Below are 20767 nucleotides of genomic sequence, written 5' to 3'. Positions count from 1 at the left end.
GAAACACTCTCGCGATCTCCACGAAATTGCAAGGATCATCTTTGTCGATCGACGTTCGGCATCGACCGATCGGTATTATTTCTTCTTCGGGACATTTCAGTAATTTCCATCCAAATTTTCCAATAGCGCGATCTTTGTGACAACTCTTCCGATCATTGCAGAAAAGATAAAACCCCGCAATTCGATGCAGATTAAACGTCGATATCGTAGAGGAAAATAGAAAAAGGGACGAACAGGAAAACAGTTGCTTTGGAATCACCTTCGTGTCACGTTCCTGATGGTTCGCGACTCCTGTCGCATCCCTTCAGTCAACGAAAGGAGCCTTTAATTAGCATTTCGATCCTTGGAAGGGCCGTTTACAACGCGGCGTCGAGCTACTCGTCGTCGTTCGCGACTGCAGCGTCGACAGAGATGGAAAAAAGAACGTGGAGAAAGACGCCCGAAACGAGGACGAAGAAGGGAGTGAGACGAATTCAGCAGTCCTTTTGTCAGCTTGCCTCGTCACTTCGTATTCTGGTAATTAGTTCATTTGACTGTGCTAATTACGTTACTTTTTGATACCGCACAAGGGAGAAGCTGCTAGCCGTGTATACGAGAAGCTCGTAGTAACGCGAGCGTGCACGTAAATCCGCGCAGAGATCTTTTTTTTTTGGAAATTCGAAAGCGACACCGCGCTTCCTATTAGCTGCGACCCCTTTTCTCCGAGAGCGAGGCGGCTCGAAATTTCACCCCTTCTTGGATACAAACATCGTCCCCGAGCCTCTACGTATTAACGTTTTTAATTTTCGCTTAGAATGCGTTCGCTTTTAATTCGCAAAAGTACACGAGAAAATTCGATAAAAAATTCATTAACCGAAGCGACAAGCGTGAAAAGGAGAGGTTGCTTCGAACTTTATGGATTTGTGATAAAAATTGATAGGAGATTAGTTACTCTATCGTTTCGTCTTACGAAATTTCTGCTCTCTTCGAATCTCGTAATTAAATTGACACAGAATGACAAGTATCGAGGGAAGAAGGTTCAAATTAAAAGAGAAGAGCTTCGATCTCACGATTCGGTAAGTCTCACCCCCCTGTAGCGGGTGTTTATCTCGCGTCCTCTCAACCTTCTAGCCCTCTCCGGTGGCTGCTCCAGCCTCCTATTAGGGGGCGTCGGGACGGTACGCGACGCTACGTCGCCCTTTTGCCTGTTATTTAATTGGAATGTGCAATTGAATGACACTCGGTACAGCAAGTAACGGGAAAGAGTTGTCGCCACTGACTGTCAGACCTAACGACGTCATTGTGGGTTCCTACTTTTCAGCCACTTCAATTTCTTTTTTTTTTACCAGACACTCGCGACGATAGTTAACACCTTCAACAATCGATATCGTCCGGGTTCTCGAAACAGGCTGATTTCTATCGTCGCGGAAGGAAGATACGATCAAACAAAGAAAACGGGGATTCGTATATATCCGCGTGAATTCTCCACGACGATAATATGACGGTGTCACGGAATTCCACGGAGATTTTCCGGATCGTTCCCGTACGAACGTACGAGATTGCCAAAACGGCTATTATAACGAACCCCGAATCGAGCCACGGTCAATAAAACGAGAACTGACAGGGGTTGATTGACAGCTGAAGCGACCCAGAACCGAGCTTTATTGTCGCCCTTGGGCACAACACGACCGTGCTACGGGCAGAAATAATTCCTGCAGGACTTAAGGGATGACTCCGGCTCTCTTAATTCCTGCGATACGCTTTGCAACCATATGGGGCACAGAATTCTCTTGTAAACGTACCTGTCGATGCGTTCTCAATGCGTTGACAATTAATACCCCGAGTTACGACCTAAAAATACATGGAGAAATCGATCTGGAATCGTTCGTCGGATCCCTGTGGGTAATGGAAGTTTGGATTTTGTTCGATTATCGAGTTACGTAACGGATCATTAAAGGAACGGTCGACGAGCTCTTCTAAAAACTTATTTCCGTCGATACGTCGTATCGTCATCGGATCTCGTCGGATGAAAAAGTTACGAGTCGCGGGTACTAAACTTGACGAGACGCGCTAACAAGGCGCAACCGAGCGTCGGTGTTAGAACGAAAGAAGTCCCTTAACGAGATCAGCTCCGTGGAAAGACGCGGTGATACAGATCCGCGAGATATCCCGTAGGATTGCAGCGGAGACGGGGAGACAACACGGGAGAGAGATCCTTTGACACTCCGCGAACAAGCACGACAGAGCCGGTAGAAGGTGAAGAGAGGATAGGCGAGAGAAAAGAAGACGAAGGAAGAAGTCGGCGAGCGCGGGGGACGAACGAGTCTGCATCTTGGAAGACTTCCTCGAGCTCATTACGGCGACAATAATTAACGTTGCTTAAAGTGTCGTTATGGAAATAACCGGAGAAGAGGCACCGTGAAGACGAAAGCAGGGCTGCGCGGGGTGCAACAGACAGCGTCGGAGGAAGCGGAGAGCGCTGGTCGAAGAATAACGAAAAGGATGGGCTAACGCGAAGCGGAGAAACCGAGCGAAGCGAGGAAGGGGGTAGAAAAAAAAAAGAGGGACGATCCTTACGCTATCTGACGCAATCTACGGTGGAAAATGTTTCCATTGGTGGGCCGTAGCGGGTTGGCCCTCGTTCGTTGCCCGTTTGCACTTAGCCCCTCACCCGTTGCCCGGGGAATATAATTCAACGATCCTCCTCGGTGAAAGGCGGCCAGAACGAGCGGGGAAGAAGGGAAGGTTCGCGTTGAATGCCCAATTATTATATCGTGAAATATCTGCTAGAAAATTGGATAATGCACTCCCACCCCCTCTCTCTCTCTCTCACTCTCTTCGTGTCGCTCTTTCTCGCTCTCTCGCGCGCGCGTTCGCTTTTCGTTCGCGAGTAGGAGACGAGGTCTGGCTTTGACTGAACGGTAGGGAGTGAAAAAGAGAAGAAAAGCCGGGGGCAAGCGAGAGAGAACGAGACAGAGAATCCGAAGACCAGTCAGTCAGTCAGTCAGCCATATAGGAAGCAACCCGAACGGAGGGGGTGCACGAAGATCTGGCTCACGCACGGTGTGCATAACGGCCTCTAAGTGGGAGAAACGAAACCGCAGAAAACGCCAGTCAACGGCAGCCAGTATGCGGAAACCGCGGCGGAATGACACTCGTGCTCGCGCTAATTGGGCCCTCGAGGTGACGCCGCCGAGAGGGATGCTCTTCCTCCCTCAGGACCATCCTCTCTTTCTCTCTTCGCTTCTCTTCTCTTCTCTTCTCAGCTTCGAACTGCTCCTCCGTCTTCCTCGCGAAACCGTCGTTTCTCTCTTTCTCCGAGGCAGACGAGGGTTTTCGGGATTGAAAATGCTTGGAGGACGAGCCGGAAAGTGGGAGAGCGGTGGATGCGCGAGGAAAAAGACTGATTGGGGGTGACGAGTGAAAAGAAAAGAGAACGAAAGAGAGATCACATTAAATCTTACCGGGTGCACGCCTCTGCAGAGCATCTCTGGCGCACCCCTTTTCAAACCACCCCCTTCCCGTGCATTTTTCGCGAATTTCTGGCCCCGCGTTATTTCGACGCAAGGGTAGTCGAACGCGGCGAGGAATCGAGTATAAACGGACGATTTAGAAATGTTTCGCGAGGGCAGCGGTTCTCCGTACTTTCGAAAATGCTCAAGATAGAATATTAGGTCATTCTATAAAGTTTCATATCGGTTCGAGTTTTCGATGGACGAACCGCGAATAAATTATGCACTATAGGAAACGCAATGATTGGTATGAAAATACCAATGGCAGGAAATACAATGATTGGTACGAAGCGTGTATTTAAAAAGTCACTCACCAGGCTGTTAAAAAAGATCCTTCCGCTGTATGTAATTCGTCTGAAACAACGGAAAAGATTGGGTTGTTTTAGTATCGAGGGACAAACATGCTAAAATGGAACATTATATTTGAGTTATCTGGCAAGAAGCCGCTCACGACGTTCTCGAATAACCAAGAATTGAAGGGAAACAGTTGCTCGGGAAGAACGAAAGGGTGAAAGCGGGCGGTCGAGTGGAGGGAAGTCGGTTCGCGAAGAAGACGAAATCCTTGGCATTTAGATGATTGGAGGAAGTCACGGGCGCGTGTATATATATATATTTTATTGCGATATTCATAACGTTTACAAAGACGCCTCGCGAAACTGCCTCGTTAAATATTTTACGGCGCGATCGACCCGCCCCACCGCGTATCCGTAATGCGAGAACCGTCCAAGTGAATCGAATTCAATGGGAACCGTCTATAGATGCGCGCACCTCCGGCGAAAAGTGATGGTAAGACGAAGTAAATCGGGGACCCGTGGCTCAAGAAATACGGATAATCGAGCATGGAACGATCTGTCTTTGTTAGAAATCGTTTGTACGTTGCCAGGACCGCGGCAACCGTATTCAACGAACCCATTTCGTATACTCGTCGATCCATCCTAATATTTTAACATTTTGTTTTTCATCGCAGCTATTACGGAATTGGTACGTTCTACATTCATTTCGTGGCGAAATTTTTTTTTTTTTTTCAAAACATCGTTGACGAAACAGAATCGTTCAAACTTTAGCTATACTCGCTATTATATGTTATACCGCGACAATAGCTAGCGTTCGCATTGTTCGTTTCCGTTTTAAATTAACCTTTTATCAGACGCTTAGATATACTGTTTAAGCATTCATAGATCCTGGCAATCCATTCGCGATTCGGTAGGACGAAACGACACCGTCTCGAAGGGGAGAAAGGATACGTTTGCCGTCATGAATTCTCGAGGTAAAGTTTGCCCATTCGCGGCCAAGAGGAAGTTTTATTACCCCGTTACGAAGACGTATCATCTTTGTCGGCAAAGATAGTTTTAATGTTTCTTTCCGCGCCTCTCGAAAACCTCGGCAACTCTACGACCGATTCTCGAGCAACGTCAAGCTCGTTTTATATTGTCTACACCCCCGTTTCCTCTTCAATTTACTCCGAGGGAAAACTTTCGCTCTCGCGTTCCATTCGGAAACTTTCCGGCGAATTTTATTCCCGATAATTCGCGAGAATCTCGAGACGATAGCATCGCGACTCTGCTAGAATCTCTCTCCGAGGATGAAACGGTCGCGTTCCGCGCAAGAGAAACGCTCGACCCAGACGGTCTGAAGCGTTCCCGGTATCGGTTGAACTTTAGCCAGGCGCGCATCAGTCATCCGAGAGAAGACACCGGGTCGAAAAAAAGAGTAGAGATAGGAGGGCAACGAATAAGAGGAAAGAAAAAGCAGATCGACGTTGTTGTCGTCGTCGACGACCCGTCCCTTTTCACCGGCTAGGAAGCTCGATACTTCGAGAGGGATTCACCGATCGGAGGAGCGGAGTCGACGATGCAAGAAGGAGCCAGAAGGAGCTCGAAACCGAGAGGAACAAGGGAGAGGAAGAGGGTGGTCTGAGGAGCAGCAACGGAGGAGGCGGAGGAAGAGGTTGCTAGTCGGGGCTGGCCCTCGACCTCGATTTTCAAAACGATCCTACCTCGGCGTCGAGACAAGGGAGCGACGGGGTGGTTGGCGTATTCATTCGACCATTTCGGGGGTAGTACACCGCCGCCGAAATAAATGGCCGAGCATCGGGGGCCAGGCATTCATAGAGCCGGCACTGGCGCGCACTGCTTTGCTCTAGTGCCTTTTGGAATTCCGATTGAGAAGCTTGCGCTCGCGGAGAGCAATATAGACAGAGTCGAAACGGAGCAAGAAAGAGGGAGGAGAACTGGTAGAAACAGACGAAATGGATGAAGGCTGGAACGCGAACAGGGCAACGTTGCGGCGTGCCGGTTGGATCGGTGTATTTCTCAGGTAGGTTAGGAGGTGGGTGGAGGCGGCGGCGAGGCTTCTTTCACGTCAGGATAGTGAGCGATCGACCAAATCGCAGGTGAGTGGCTGCGACCGCGTACAATTTATTTATATAAACGCCGAGTCACCGGTTATTAATGAGGACCGCCGCCTCCTTCTGTCAGCGAAGACTGACGAGTTCCCTCGCGCCATCTCTGCCTCTGACGTTGTCCTATCGTGACGTGGCCTGGAATCTCTCGTCGCCTGGCTGTCGATTGATCGATATTCTACCGTACGAACAATTTTTGCGGAGAACGAATAATTCACCTAAACGTTTAACACTGTTTCAACCTTCGACTGCTATCGGTCCAGGTCGCGTGTCAACCCTTTTACGGTGGATGTCTTTAATCGGTCGGAAATCGACAGAGTAGCGGACTACAGCGAGTAGAGGAGTTCTGGCTTTGAAAAATTCGTTCTACCACCCGCGCACCGGTCCCTTTCATTCTGTGTAGCCGCTTTTATTGCTCGGCAGCCTACAGGATACGCCGTGGAAGAAGTAGAGGGACACCTGCACCTGGCTTTTCGCTAACCATTGACGAGTTAAAATATGAAGGTCTCCGAGGACGTACCGAAACCAAGACACCTGGATTTAGCTGCCGGGATCAATGAGGAAACTCTCGACGGGAGGGTGAACACGGATCTCCTTCTCTAGGATTCCGTTTTTTGGAAAACGACCGAACCGACTAATGTGTCCCATGGGACTGCACGGATTTTCGAACGGAACAAACTCCTGGTATCTGCGCACGCTTCGGAAACACCCTTTCCCTTCAACCGATTCGCCGTTCCGAGTTTTCTCCATAAATTAATTCAACTAATTTCCAAGAAGAACAAGTTACAGGACATGTGTGAAAATTCTTAGAAATGTATATACCTCGCGAAATTTCAGCCAGGCCAAAGAATGATACGACAGAATTTTTGCCTCGTAATATCCGGAATCGATTTTCTTAGTGACAACGCGAACGCATTCAAATACGTCACCGACGTGACGGTCCAGCTGGAACGACGAAAAATCGTTTTCCCGAAAATTTCACTTTTAGAAAAATTGTGTTCCGCCTAGACTGTTAATAAATTTGATCTTTATCCTATATTTCAAATCCTGTTTTCCCGATTTTTCCAACGCGGATAGCTTTACGGATTAAACGAACACCAAAGTTCTCTCCCTACTTTTATTTATTTTTAAACCGGCTACGCATCATTGCCGAACGGTGTTCTCGGGGGTGGTTCCGGCCACCGTGGCCGTCGAGTAAACTTTCAAAAGAAGCTGTGGGGTGTACAGTACCGAACGGGAGAGAGAGGAGCGGTTAAGAACCAGGTGTCACTCTACGTCTGTACAAAGAAGTGATGGATGTCTAGCGCTTCAACCCTCGTAACGTGTCACGATCTCACCTCAGGTGTCACTTTAGGTCCACGCCTCGTTATCTTTTCGATAGGGAAGAAGAAAAGCCGATTTTTTTTACCCGGGAAGTTGATGCGATCCCCTTCCCAATTTTTTTTTTATTTAATTCTGACTCTACCGCTTCTAATTTTACCGCTCGAGATTACCAGTATAATCTATCTTGTGTCATGAATCAAATTAATGCGATCACATTAATGTGTAATGTTCATTTAAAGATATACAAATGATAAAGGCGACCGCGGTCTTCTTTCATTCCGTTCCAAGAATTCGTGAAAATAGCTCAACGAAGGAGAAACCTTTCAATTATACGGTTTTTCCTTGAATTTTCGAAATTGACCAGAACCGATGAGGTTTCGATGGCTATTTCGGGGGTCGTGGGTACGACAAAGGTAGTCCATCTCCCGAAATTCCTCGGAAACTTAAAGTCTTCGAAGACCATTAGGTTCATCCTGACTACCTCTTGTTACGTTGCGGGTGAACGTTCGCGCGAATGTATTGTCGACCGGACTCTTCATTCGTATTGACGAAGGTTATGATGTTCGAGAAAAATAAACGGTACAAGATAGTTTATCTTAGAAACGAAGTGTTGTTTCGAAGCAGAAAAAGTGTCAACTCCGGATAAGAAGGACGAAGTCGCACCTGGATACATCTTCGAGTCATTTAAATCGTAGGTGGCGTGAAAATTGAATGGCCAAGGTGTGATCCGTAGAAAAGACCTTTCTTTGCGGTGTCGTCGCAGGAAGAAGTCCTGCGCGTGTTTCCTCGCACCTGGAGAATGGAGAACTCGTCTCAAAGTCGGATCTCGCTTTTCTTCTTCCGAACCACTCCTCCCTTTCATCTTTGTGCAGCCACGCGACTGTCCTGGCAAAGGGAGAATCAAGATGCGTTTAATTTATCGGCTCCCCGAGCTCCCTCTTTTTCCACGAAGTCGTAGTTTCGGTCGATTGGATTCATCTCGTGTACGCAACACGTTGCAAGGTATTTTGAAAACGTTCGTTTGCACGATACCCGCGTTTTGCATATCCCTGTCGTGATTAAAATACGTGCACATCGCGCGTCTTTGACAGAAAAATGAACGTTTCTCAAAACGCGAAAGAGCAAATGTCCGTCATTCGCGTGTGTGCAAAAGAGAATTTCTATTCCTCCGGCAGCCCAGTGGCTTCTTTTTCGTTGGGATAGGTCCTGTCGAGGGCACCTCATTTCCTTTTGAGTCGGCCAACCGGGTGGAGGGGACAGTCCTTCAACGACAATCCTTCCCCCTGCCACCTCCTTGCCACCCCCGCTGCTTCGCCATCATCCATTGAGTCCAAGCCGACAATGGACCGTTGGTCCACCGCGTGGACCGTGAAAGAGAGAGAGAGGGAGACAAAAAAAGATGAAGGGAAAGAGGGCCAGGAGTCTGGTATATCTGAAAATGCCATTCATACACGGGGGCTAAAGTCACCATTCAGAAACGACAATTTCAAAAACGAGCTCACCAACGTGACGAGTACGATAGACTCGATCATACTTTTGTGACCAATCAGTTGACTCTATCCTTTCTGTTTTCCTACAGCCTCTCGAGTCACGCGTCAACTTTTCACGAAAGCTTCCGGGCGACTGTTTAACTTCTCTACCTTAGAAGTACACGTGAACGTACAAGGAGCGTAAGGACACGGACTTAAGGTCCTCGATATTCTGACAAGTTCCGAAAGGGTCGCGCAATGAAAGAAATGGATCGATTACGAGTTCGAAATAATCGAAAGCGAAAAGAAACGAGTCTAAAAACGTGTCCTCGAAGCGTAGTTGAAAACTGGGCACGAAGGCGAGCAGCAGGCAAAGGGGGTGAATGAGAGTGACCTTGACAAAACATCGCGGCCACGGAGCGAAGCCGTTGAGCCGCGAGAACAAAGAGATTCTGTCGTCCTTTGTCAGACCAGGTCCCTATCTCTGTCTCTCCGCGTTTCTCTGTCTCTCCCGACTTTTATCTCCGCCGCTTTCTCTTTCACTTACTTTTATCTATTTCTATTCGTCTCTGTTCGCGTTATTACGTCTACGCCGTTCACCACCCCTTCGCTCGTCCTGTCTTCGTTCGAACTCGACCACCCCCTTGTTTCGCGTTTGTCTCCTTCTATTTACAGACGTTCGAAGCGCACCAACGTTATTCACGAGGCGAGGAATTTTAAAAGAGCAACGTTTCGACGTCGCTATTCTTTCCGGTCTCGCGAGGACAATGGCTGCCAGGGCAATTAAACGGACATCGTCGAGCCGAACGACCTTTCCTCCTTCCTTCTCCGGGGAACACGACCTTTAGAAACATTCATCAGTTGTCCCTTTAACGTCGACGGCCTTGTTTCCTCCGAATTTGATGACCGAACGGTCAACTCGTTCGTTCGTCGAGCATCTTCGAGGGAAAATGGAAGACTCTGACCATGGACGAGCAGAAACAGAGAAAGGAGTCTCTTCGACTGTCAACAGCAGAGATGTAACGTTTATGTAACGACACGGTTGGGACGAAAGCGAAGAAAAAGGGGGCAGGCCGAGGGGAGAACGTCGGAACAAGTTGGGAAAACACTTAGCCACGAAACTAATGCTTTTATCGCGACCCTTGATTTCGGGCTTGGCCGATTTTCGGCACAAATCAAGGCATTTGTCCCCGGGACGACGGTAAATATGTTTTCGGCGACCCCTGCGTGAAATAACGCGTGCAAGGGCCCACGCTTACGAGCGCGTGACAATATGCGCGAGCGAATCTCGCTCGAAGGGTGACAGATAGACCGAGTGGCGGAAGAATGGTACTTTATTAGTGGCTCGTAACAGCATTTCGAACAGCTCGTAGAAACGTCGACTTGTTGTTGTTTCTCGTATCCGATAACGCGCTAATCGATGGAAATTAGGTTCACGATTTCCAGCGTTTCTTAAAAATTATTATTAAAAATGCCCATAAACACGTGTGACGACATTGTAACGGATAGTCGTTTGTCTCTCGAGACAGTTTCGATTCTACTGTATGTTAAAAGATCTGAAAGTCGAAACAACTTTAAGACTTTGTAGATTCGCGCATTCTCGCATCGGTGCCGAAATAAAATGCCCGGGATACGTGTTTCGACCCCGCGTGTTCACGGATTGACCACCGTCACGTCGATGGCAGCACCTACCATCCCGAGGGGCAAACAACCCCTCAGTTTCAGCCGCACGAGGGAGGTGGAGTAGCCCGTAGGCAGAGAAGGAGGAGGCACTCCATCGCAGTCCGTCGCCTCATCCAGAGGGTGGGAGTAGCCGGCGGGGTGGTTTTGTCTTCACTCCCCTTGCTCTCCCAATCTTTAGTGGTGCAGAGTGCGCTTGCGCCGAGAAAACCACCCTCGCAGAGGCTCCATCTCTCTCTCCGTCATTCCTCTTCCGCGCTAACCTACCCTTCTCCTGCCGCGTGTCCTCTCGCGCGCCACCCCTCTATTGATTTTGTTACAAACCGGCTCCAACCCCCCGACTCACCCTCGCCGAGTCTCGCGGACTCCGTTGGAACGATACGCGCCGATGCGTGTATATACGTCTCCATACAGCCGTGCTCATTGTTTATTCGTGTACGTTACGTGCATGCTCTTAGACGCGTGTACACGGGGGTGGACAAAGTAATGGAAACACCGAGCAATTTTAAGAATGTTCTTTTTCTTTTCAGCCTTCTTCCCTGATCAGCGTAATCGTTCTACTCAAACGTCACCGACTTTAATCGGTTGTCGAGACTGGGACGAAAAATAAGTAAGCATTACTTGCTTCTCCGAAGCAACTTGAAGACATTCTTCGAATTGAATAATGAAAATTCTGTTGGCGAAACCTGCGTCGATACGTTTTGCAGAAAAATCAGAGGATGAAGTTGGGTAACATTACTTCGAATATTGCGTTACCCTATTAGGGCTTTATCATCATTTAACGCGTTCATTGTACGAATAAATATTTCTAAAAAATTTGCGTTATTTTGTTCGCACATCCTTACGTCCCCTTTCTTTGCAACTTTATAGCATCAAAGTCGAAGGCCGGAAAAAAATTCGATGCCTCAAACGGTCAGAATAATTAGGGCCAAAGTTGCATCCACGAGTCGCGGTAACTACCTCGCATGGCCTATATTCGTTAAATGTTGGCGGGTTTCTCAAACGATCACGACCCTATCCGCGTGGAATCCGGCCATGGAACGTGGTGCACGGGCTCGAAGAGGAGAGCAAGTGGTTCGAAAAAAAAAAACAAATACGGTAAACGCAATATATTTCTCGCTCTTCCGGCGGTACTCGGTTTTTTTCCCTCGTTACTCTGGCCGATCGTACGCGTAAGCAAGCAAGCAACATTCGGGCAGCCAAGCCACTCGGTGGTCCCCAACTGGTTCAAGTACCACGTGCTCTCTCGTGGTCGCCCTTGCGCTCACGTCCGACCAAGAAGAAGTACTCGAGAGCATTTGCGGTGGATTTGACGGTGCTTCTCGCCACGGGAGCCCCACTTCTGGCCGCCGGTAACCATGGGGTTCTCTCCGCGTTCACTCCCTCTATCCCTCTTCCTTCCTCTCCGCCTCGTCTCCCCCTCCGCCTTCTCGTTCCTACGCTTTTTCTCCTTCACTTTCGAGAGGCTCCATATGATACCCCGTGATAATCCTCCCCCCTATCGACTAGGGACTCTCTCCGTCTCTCTCTCGCTCTCTCTCTTCGCGGATTAAAAGGGTGCCTTTACCCAGGGTTGCGCCAGATTTTCATTTTTTTTCTCTCGCGATAGACCGACCGATCTCGATTCGTTTCGACGTTGTTCGATCTTCGACGCGACTATTCGAAATTCGAGGAAACGATGCAGCATCGAAATATCGTTCGCGTATACGATTCAACGAGCGAGTCGAACGTATAAAATTGCGTACTACGTGTTTGACGTTTTCGATCGTTTGTGGTCGCTCGCAAAGAAACGGAGATATTTATCAAGGAGCAGCGGCAGGGTGAAATATTCGGATCGACATCTGGTAGCTTCGTTTGTGCAAACGAAGCCGGCTTGGTCCGTTAAGCCGGCTCCCGCGTAAGTCAGGCGTACGCAGATTCAAGAGCCTTGTTTCGTGGGATTGCCGGATCTCCCGGCGATATATTGCTCGGCGACAGCTATGTACACGATCCAATTTGCGACATCTTCACCGCGACTACGGGGTGTCCGGTACAAAGCGCGTCACAGTCACAAAGAGGGCCCATCGAGGCCAACGAACCCGCTTCGAGAACGTCTCGGCACTTCGTCGACGATGCAAAGATTAATATCCGGCCAGAGACGTATCGGGAATTAACGATCGCGTTTCCATGATTTTTCGATACCGCCGAGTATAATTGTAAACGCGACAAACGTCGGAGCGTTTAATCGCTAAAACCACCGCGTTGTTAATCTTTTACAGTTACACGAATCATTTGAACGTTTTGTAATTAACCGCAGTTCGTAACGAACGGATTATATTAATAAAATCTCTGTCGACGCCAAAAGAGATTCGGCGAGAATAGAAGCAGATCCCTGGTAACAAAGCGTGTTTTTTCTAAGCATCGGGTTACGATCGGGTCCGTCGCGAGGATCTAGAAGATAAAGAGCTCGTCCCACGTTCAAAGTGGGTTAATAAAGCGATATTAAAGCCACAGGGGGTGTGTACCGCGCCAGCGAATCCCTATGTCCACTCTGTCCCAGGACTCGGACCAAGCAAAATTACGCGGTCGGAACCAACACCCTACGATCTACCATGATGTTTCATTATCATCTGGCTATCTCGGCCACCCACGTATACGCGCTCCACCGGTCCGCTACTGTCCGTACAAACGTTCGAATACGAACACCCGGGGTAAACTTTACAAACGCAAACGCCCAGCTCGTTATTATCCCGTAATCCTGGTGTTTTACATTTTATGAGGATACGCTTTGGATGACCCGTTACCTGCGACCTTCAATCTTACGTTATTACTACGTATGCCCGGTCACCGGCACCCGCTGCGCATTATTTTACATAAATTTCACGACTCGCAACGCGTTGCACCCGAGTAGCGACGATGATACTAACTCGATTTTACACCATTTATGTCGGTTACCGTGAAACCGGACAACTTTCTGTAACGAGGGACAAGGGAAAAGTTCGTAATAACGAGCTAAACCGAGATCGTGGAGCGAGATCGTCGAACGAGAAGAATCTCGACGCTGGGGGATTAGCGTGCAATTTCCACGTGTGTTTTGACAACTACTCCGCCCACGCGTGTTCTCACGCACGCGGGCGATTCGTGTATGCACGGCAACTCGCTATTAAGTGCATTAGCACGCTTTTAACGTCGGCCGGATCGCGTTTATGGGGTTCTGCACACGGTCACGGGGGCCTGCGCTCGCGTGTACGGTGGGTGTGTCTGCTTTCATTCTTCGCGCATACCGGACACGTGGCTGGGGCACGAGTTTTCTAGACATCGAACGGTGTTGGCCTTTCTGCTTCTCTTTATTCACCCCCTGATTGGCACTTTAGAGCAGGATCGCGACACGTCGCATCGCGGAGAAAGAGGACACCGGTACGGAGTCGAAATCGTCGTCGCTCACGTGTTCCGTCCACCGCGACGACTCGTGTCACTCCCGCTTTCCAGGATAGGTTTGCGCGAACGTTCTCGTTCGACGGTATAATTTTCTACCCTCGCGCGTCTTATCAATTTTCTTATGCTCTAATGTTTTCCAGTAGCGCATCACGGTCAATTAATAGGAGTCATTTATAAGGGCAAACCGGAGAATCTGGGAATCCGCAATCCACCGGGGAGCAATAAATCTCGAGTCGCCGAGCGGGATGGAAACGGAACCCCTCTTGTAAGCTGGTTGTATTGTAGCTATTACCGAGCCATGCATCACTAGGTAACAACCGCACGGTTCACTATCTTCGTCTCTTTTTCCCTCCTTTGCGACTCCGTCTCTGTCCGTTCCTCCTTTTACCCTGTTGGCCCCCTCTCCTTTCTGCCCTGTCGTTCCGTTTCCCCGGAGGAGAGCAAAGGACGCGACGCGCAGAAAAACGGGACCGTCTGGGAAGTTTCGCAGCTGATATCGTGCATGGACCACCCAGGTGTGCCCCGTACTACCTTTCGTGGAAGCGAGCATTGGGGTGTTTCGACATTAAGAGAAATATTAAGCCACGCACGACACGAACCGTGTTGCGTGAGCAAAGTGGACCGACGAACTTGCTCGACGAGCGGAGTAGTTTCGAAGATGTCCATTTATTTTGATCGCGTCCCGGCGTTCCCGGAATTCGCGCTCGAAAACTTTTGACACCGCGAATCAGGGTGAAGACGGCAACGACCGATAGTAAAAATAAAGGAAAGACTAACGCGGAGAATCTGGTGTACGCGAGACACAAGGGCGCATGCAAAAAAAGTAAAAAATAGCCAGGGAGGAGAGAAAGAAACGGGAGACCGGAAGGGAATTCACGTCCACCGGCATAGTCTCTCGTCGGACGAGCGTCGGTTCGAGGAACAGAACAGGGTGGCTGCACGGGATGGTTGTCGAGGGGTGGCTTGCCGAGGGATGGTTGACGAGGGTGGTACCTGCCTTCTCCTCGCGCCCTCACCGGGCGCTATAGTAACAATACGGGGAAACATAGGGAAATCAATATGGCTTCCGTTGCCCTCTTCCCTCTTCTCGTCTCTCCCTGTCTTTCATCCTCTCGCTCTCCTGGTTCGCTCAGTCTTTGACTCTCTCTACTCTGCCTCCTCGTCTCCCGCTTCGTACGCGCGCTTCCTCTCCTTCTAACGCGCTTTCGCTATCCCGCTTCCGTCTCTTTCTCGGTCGCTCTCCCCGCGCTCAGCGCGGACGGGTGAACCCATTATGAGGGGGTGTTACTCCGGGCCAATCCCCAACCATCCGGAGAGAGAAACTGGAGAGAAGTGAGTCCAAGAAAGGCGCATGTGCGTTGCTAGGGCCACCGGATGGGTCGCGTAGTTAGGCACGCGTGAATCGGACACCCGGTATACGCGGCCACATCGGCTTCCAAGAAAACGCGCCATAACGTGCAAACAGGAGATACATCTGTATTTTGCACGAATACATAACGTCAAAGTCTACGATATACTATACGTAAATTTGCAGGGAACACCTAATTCTTTGACATTGAGTTTCTCTAATTTATTAACGAGTTAATAGTTGGTCAATGATTCTTGCACCATCATATTTCAGCTCGAAAAGGACATACTCCGATGATGATTTCTTCAGAAACGATTGATTATGTACCTCAACAATCGGTAATCGAAAACTTAAAATAATCTTTAAACAGGGATCAGGAATGCGAATGAAGTTGCTATACCCTGGCGGAGCATCTATGGAACACCCGCGTAGGAGTAGAAACTGTCGGTATAGCAGGACAAGTTACCCACCTGCATATTTCGAAAAAAAATTTGTGGAAGCAAAAAGTGTGGTCGAAGATTTGCTACTACAGTAACGGGCAATGGAGGGTTGCGACACTTTTTTTTTTTTTTTTTTTAAATTGTTATGTTTTTAATTCACTCCCCTCTCTTTTTCATATTTTCTCTGTTTCAACCGTCAGCATCAACATATCATCATATTATTTCTCAACTTCTTCTTCCTCTGCGAAGAGAACACCTATTTATTATTATATCTCCATCACTGCAAGGAGACGACACACGAGACACATATTTCAACGACAGGTGGGGGGATCTTCAACTGAAAACAGCAGGCCGGCCCTTTTTCTCTACAAATCTTCCCTTTCGTCGCATTACTACCAGTAATGGGGTGGTGGGGGCCGTCACAACATTAACCCTTGTTCCCACAGGAGAGGGGGGAGGGGGTCACAGAATTCTTTCTCTTTGTTTCACTTATTCCCCCGCTCCTCCTTCCCTCGTCCTGCCAAAGGACGACACCAATGGATAAACGCGCCGCCGCACCAAACTCAAACCCCATATCCAACGTGGTTGCACGAAAGTGTTTTTTTTGGCTTCCCCCCGGAGCCATACCATCTCAGCGCTTCTCAAACGCGCTTTTTTCTGTTAGTCACACTGAAAAACTCATAATTACTCGGTACTCGGTATCTCTAAATTCGAAGTTCCATGGAAAATCTCTGAATGCTGCGAACTACCACGGGAGAGAGAGGTAGTAGAAAACTCCCGCGGCCCCTTTTTGTTTTTACTCGTCTAACTTCAACAAAGTTTCCTCTTTCTTTCTCTTCTTCTCTTCACTTTGACACCCCTCCAAAGTTCTCCCTTTCCCCGTCGCATGCACCTCCACCGTTCCTCAGCAGCAGTTTGGAGGGCCCCACCGCTTCAGAACGAGCATGTTACTGCATACCCGTCGGTCTTCCTGAGTAGCACCGGACCACGCAAACGTACTCTAAAGACGTGCCTTATATAGCAACTTTGACTATTACCAAGCACTTGCGAGAAACTTTTAAGTCCGAAACTACGAATCTGCCTCGAATTCGCGACCCTCTGGTGGCAATCATCGACAACACGATAAAGTCACAACATTGTCGATAATGCAGTCTAGTAAGAAAAGTTCTTACCAACACATGGAAGAGACAAATTGAATGTTTTTTACTAAAATTACAAAAAATCGGAAGGAAATTGGATAGATTACTTGGTACTGGTATTAACAATTGTTTAATCAGTTAATGAAGTTGAAACGAAAATCGAAAGACACGTAGAATCCACAACATGTACGTTTCAACGGCAGTCGGTAAAGAAACTTCCTTGGATACTGTCGGTATTATTTCCCATTGGGGAGGGAATAAACTAGCGTTGGTACAGGCTGGAAGTGTCCGCCTTTACCGACGGTAGGTCACAGATACTTGTCGATAAAACGCTGCAGCAACTTTATCGATTCGTTCTTGCGGTATTTTGAACATTTCGTTATTATTAACCTTATTTTCGGCAAAATTTTGTATCGCGGTAGAATAACTGTGCGAAGAATAATAAACGATGGTTTCGAGGAATATCGTGAAGGGAAAATTTCTTTCGTCTCGAGAAATCTATTTCGCGAATCGTAATCGAAACAGACGGATCGGTCCACTGTCGTCATTCATCGATCTGGATTAGCGATCGTAATATACTTTCCATCCGCTGTTCAATATACGTTTATAATTCTAATCCAAAGTTACGAAGGTCGTGTTTACCTTCGCGCACGATCACGGACAAGCGCGTAAATACATCGTTCGGTATGCGAACGCTATACAGAAATAAGAAGAGTACTTTAAACATTCATCTAGTCGTCCGTTGACGTCGTAACGGTCTTCGGTTAACGAACGGTTGTCTCGATCCGTACGTTTCAAAGCCCCAAACGAACAAATTTACATGCGAAATACGGAATATAACAAGCAAGGTGGAAATGGCATTGTCGATAGCTTTGCCTCTGTCTGGTTTAGAAGCTGAACACTTTTACGCGATAGGAAGTAGACTTTTGTACGAGCAAGGATTGAGAACTTTGGCCGGTTATGGACCGATTTCACCGAGTACTTGCAGCGAATCGAGCGGAGTCGGTAGTCTCGTGCCTTCTATCGAATCGTCGACGCCGGGACAAACGCCAGCTTCTTCCAGACCAGGAACACCCGCCGAAGATGTTCCCAAAAAGCAACAAAAGGTTCGTAATCGTCAAATTTTTATTGGGTCTTCCCATAGCTTAACGTGTCCAAGATAAATCCTTTAACTTGTATCTTCGCTTCGATCGCAAATTCGAAGGCGAATAAAGAATGATTGGGCTTAACGATGGTTAACTTTGCTCGTAGCTGAACACGCAATTTCGTATTTACTACAAGCAACGAGATATATTAAACTTGGGAGCGAACATCAGAGAACCGTTTTGGCAGATGAGAGTCCCGACGATGCCACGATACGATTTCAAAAGCTTCATGGAAAATCGATCGATCTACTATCGTTTAGGCGAATACGGTTTAATCGAGGAATATCCAACGGTAAGGAAATCTTTGATCGTCGATACATGTTCAATAAATAGAAAGAAAATCATCGGATAGCGAGGTATTTAATATTACGAAACAATTTATCAAGTACATCGTATACAAAAGTATCCTCCATTGCACGATACATTAATTACGGTACAGCGTTTCATTGTAAAAATTTTTGCAATGACTCGTTACAGACACGGTAATTAATTTGTACTGTTTCGATACGTAAAATTATCTCGAGTAATTCGGCGTTTCCTACGTAAGAAGAAGAAAAATTACAAACGCCATCACCTTTTTGATTCCAAAACGTTTCTGTTCGAATCAAACGTTGTCCTTTTCGAATTTATTAAAGTTCACCTGCGTTTCTGCGTCGCTACGTACGATCTCGTTTTTGGGGTACGCCATCGCTTGAACTTCGTATAATACAGGTAAACAGACAATCAAACCGACGGTCCAATACTTCAAGGGCCAAGGTTTCCTCCAGTATTTGGCGTAAGGAAATTCCGCGACTTTGCTACCCACGACGGAGACAGTGTTCGCCAAGGCTGCGGATCGAGATTGATCCAACAACGATAACACCCAGATTTTTTTTATATTCTAAACACGCGCAGATAATTTTCGACGGTTAGAGAGGAGAATCAGAAGAGTAAAATAAATCTGAGATCGTACTTTAGAAAAGTTGCCTTTCAAATCCCACGTGCGAACCTTTTTGATTTTATCGTGCATTTGTCGATAACGAGCGGTCAAGAAGTCGTGCATCGCAAGTTTCTATTTTTCGTTAGGAAGAATTTCGACGCAGAGAGCGAGAGAACCAACTGAGCTTCGCGAAGCTGTCGAATTCGGTCGGTCACTCCGTGGTTAAAACTAGATTATTTTGACAGTATCGTGGACAAAATAAACTCGAAACAAGTTCGCTCGGAAGTTCCCACAGTGTAAACGAAGTCGTAGGAGGCGTGACATTATCGATATTTCGCTTTCCGTTGTTCGAGACGTGAATCTTGCTGTTTTTTTTTTTTGACAGAGAAGTTGCAAGGATTGTGGCTTCAGCGAACCATCGCCGTATCTCTTTTGATCGGTCGTCGAGAGGACCATCATCGACGCGAGGGACGACGTTGCGGGCATTAGACTGTGATACATACGAGAAAAGCGGCAGCCGGCTCGAAAGGAGACCTCATTGGACGAAAATCGAGAGAAATCGAGGACGACCGGCAACGAGAAAGGACGTTTTCTCGAAGAAAAGCGAGAACGATCGAACCGCGCGATAATTGACTTGGCGTTGACTAAACGAACAGTTGGAGAAACAATGTATCCGCGCGATGTATTCGACGAGCGACACGAATTTTTGCGTACGAATATCTTTTTTTCGCCTTTTGTCAGCCAGTATCGCGCTGACTGGATGATTGATTGTCAGATATAATCGGTGGGGTTTTGTTGAAAAATTTTATGATTTCTGTTCCTTCATGATGCGCGGTTTTTATTGTTTTTATCCGATGTTATTCATATCACCCCTGTGTCATTATACCTGGCAATGCGAAATCGTCATCGATTATTCGAGTAGCTGGTGACGGGCCGCGATGATCGTTTCTTTCCCGTGTCTTTTCTCTTCGACTCTTTTTGAATAAAAACGGTTAAAGGTTAGCGGACCTTTTACTATGCAAACTATGCATACACGAACCGAACAGGTTGCTGGAAACCGTAGGAATGGAACGAACGTTTTTCGCGTGTCCATTTCTGAGAAGGTTTCGACGACGCGTTTATCGAGCGGTTCCAAGGGAATCGATTTAATCGTAATCTTTTTTCACAAAACGTACGGGGAATAATTTGCGATACCTGTACGTTGCAACGAATTCATTTTCTGGCCAGCAGCATGATCTAAGCGATCCGGAGTTGTCTGGATTTAAAGAAGAGGCTAGGAAACATTGCAAGACGACCAAACCGCTCGACGAGGTTTTCTTTTTTTACAACTATCCGTAGTTTGAACATCGGTGCAAAAATAATATATCGAATAGTTTCTCGGTTAATAATATTTCCATTGATCGGCGTTAAAATACGATCGGATGTTTCATCGAACGCATCTCTTTGTACGCAAACGATGTAGCAAATCTATTATAATATCACGAACAATCGACCAGTGCGCTATAATTACAATTGGCTTATACATTTTCACGATAAATGTAATGCGCGCTCAATCGAGTATTGTAATCGTACTAAAGCCGTTTCGCCAAAGTCTTTATAAGCCATTGTTTACGAACGGGTAATAAACAATATTTTACAACGATGCGTTACGCTCAATTGTTTAACTAATTCCCGTTCTTCATCGTAATAGAATCGCGTCATCCTTAACGTATCATCGTATTCCTTCTGTACTTGGAAAAGGAAATCGAAAGCATAGTTCACCTTACGAATCTTTAGTCGCATACAGTTTCCGAAAGTGATCGACGAATATGAGGTACAATGATCTCGCTCAAGACAGGTTCGGTCTTCGCGTGGTCCCGATTCCCGATATAATCGGAAAACCCTATGTACCCGACGAACAAGTAGCTCCGACTGGCCCATTAACTACTTAACCGTGTACGTAGAACGCGAGAGATCCTCTATCGCGTCGCAAAAGTGTACGTGCGAGCGTGTGAA

General features: G+C 47.5%; 1 protein-coding gene and 2 long non-coding RNA genes across 4 annotated transcripts; 2 read left to right on the top strand and 1 right to left on the bottom strand.

Annotated features, from left to right (window-relative positions):
- The first annotated feature begins 3251 nt into the window (after positions 1 to 3251).
- LOC143264685 (uncharacterized) lies at positions 3252 to 6930 on the top strand. Its single transcript, XR_013038580.1, has 2 exons — positions 3252 to 5807; positions 6156 to 6930. It is a non-coding gene; the product is annotated as an uncharacterized LOC143264685 (long non-coding RNA).
- Positions 6931 to 17368: 10438 nt separating this feature from the next.
- On the top strand, positions 17369 to 20414 carry LOC100878637 (uncharacterized). Its single transcript, XM_012287368.2, has 3 exons — positions 17369 to 17814; positions 17960 to 18145; positions 19158 to 20414. The coding sequence occupies exons 1-3, from the start codon at positions 17563 to 17565 to the stop codon at positions 19206 to 19208; spliced, it is 489 nt and encodes a 162-aa protein (XP_012142758.2). The 5' UTR covers positions 17369 to 17562; the 3' UTR covers positions 19209 to 20414.
- LOC143264684 (uncharacterized) lies at positions 18195 to 19162 on the bottom strand. Of its 2 annotated transcripts, XR_013038579.1 has the most exons (3): positions 18806 to 19162; positions 18494 to 18733; positions 18195 to 18391 (listed from the first exon to the last, which is right to left on the bottom strand). It is a non-coding gene; the product is annotated as an uncharacterized LOC143264684 (long non-coding RNA). The 2 variants fall into 2 exon arrangements; XR_013038578.1 differs by having other exon boundaries at positions 18195 to 18733.
- Positions 20415 to 20767: the final 353 nt, after the last annotated feature.

The sequence above is a fragment of the Megachile rotundata genome, chromosome 6 (genome assembly GCF_050947335.1).
Source record: "Megachile rotundata isolate GNS110a chromosome 6, iyMegRotu1, whole genome shotgun sequence".
Classification (NCBI taxonomy): domain Eukaryota; kingdom Metazoa; phylum Arthropoda; class Insecta; order Hymenoptera; family Megachilidae; genus Megachile; species Megachile rotundata.
Note: the sequence above shows the minus strand (reverse complement) of the source record. Positions and strands in the feature narration are given on the sequence as shown.

What these genes read in the sequence shown, in the direction of transcription:
- LOC100878637 (XM_012287368.2), top strand. Translation starts at nt 17,563, where the DNA reads ATGGCATTGTCGATAGCTTTGCCTCTGTCTGGTTTAGAAGCTGAACAC. An exon ending in TTCCCAAAAAGCAACAAAAG is followed by an intron (nt 17,815 to 17,959) that starts GTTCGTAATCGT and finishes CTTTGCTCGTAG; the next exon opens with CTGAACACGCAATTTCGTAT. An exon ending in TAATCGAGGAATATCCAACG is followed by an intron (nt 18,146 to 19,157) that starts GTAAGGAAATCT and finishes TTTTTTTGACAG; the next exon opens with AGAAGTTGCAAGGATTGTGG.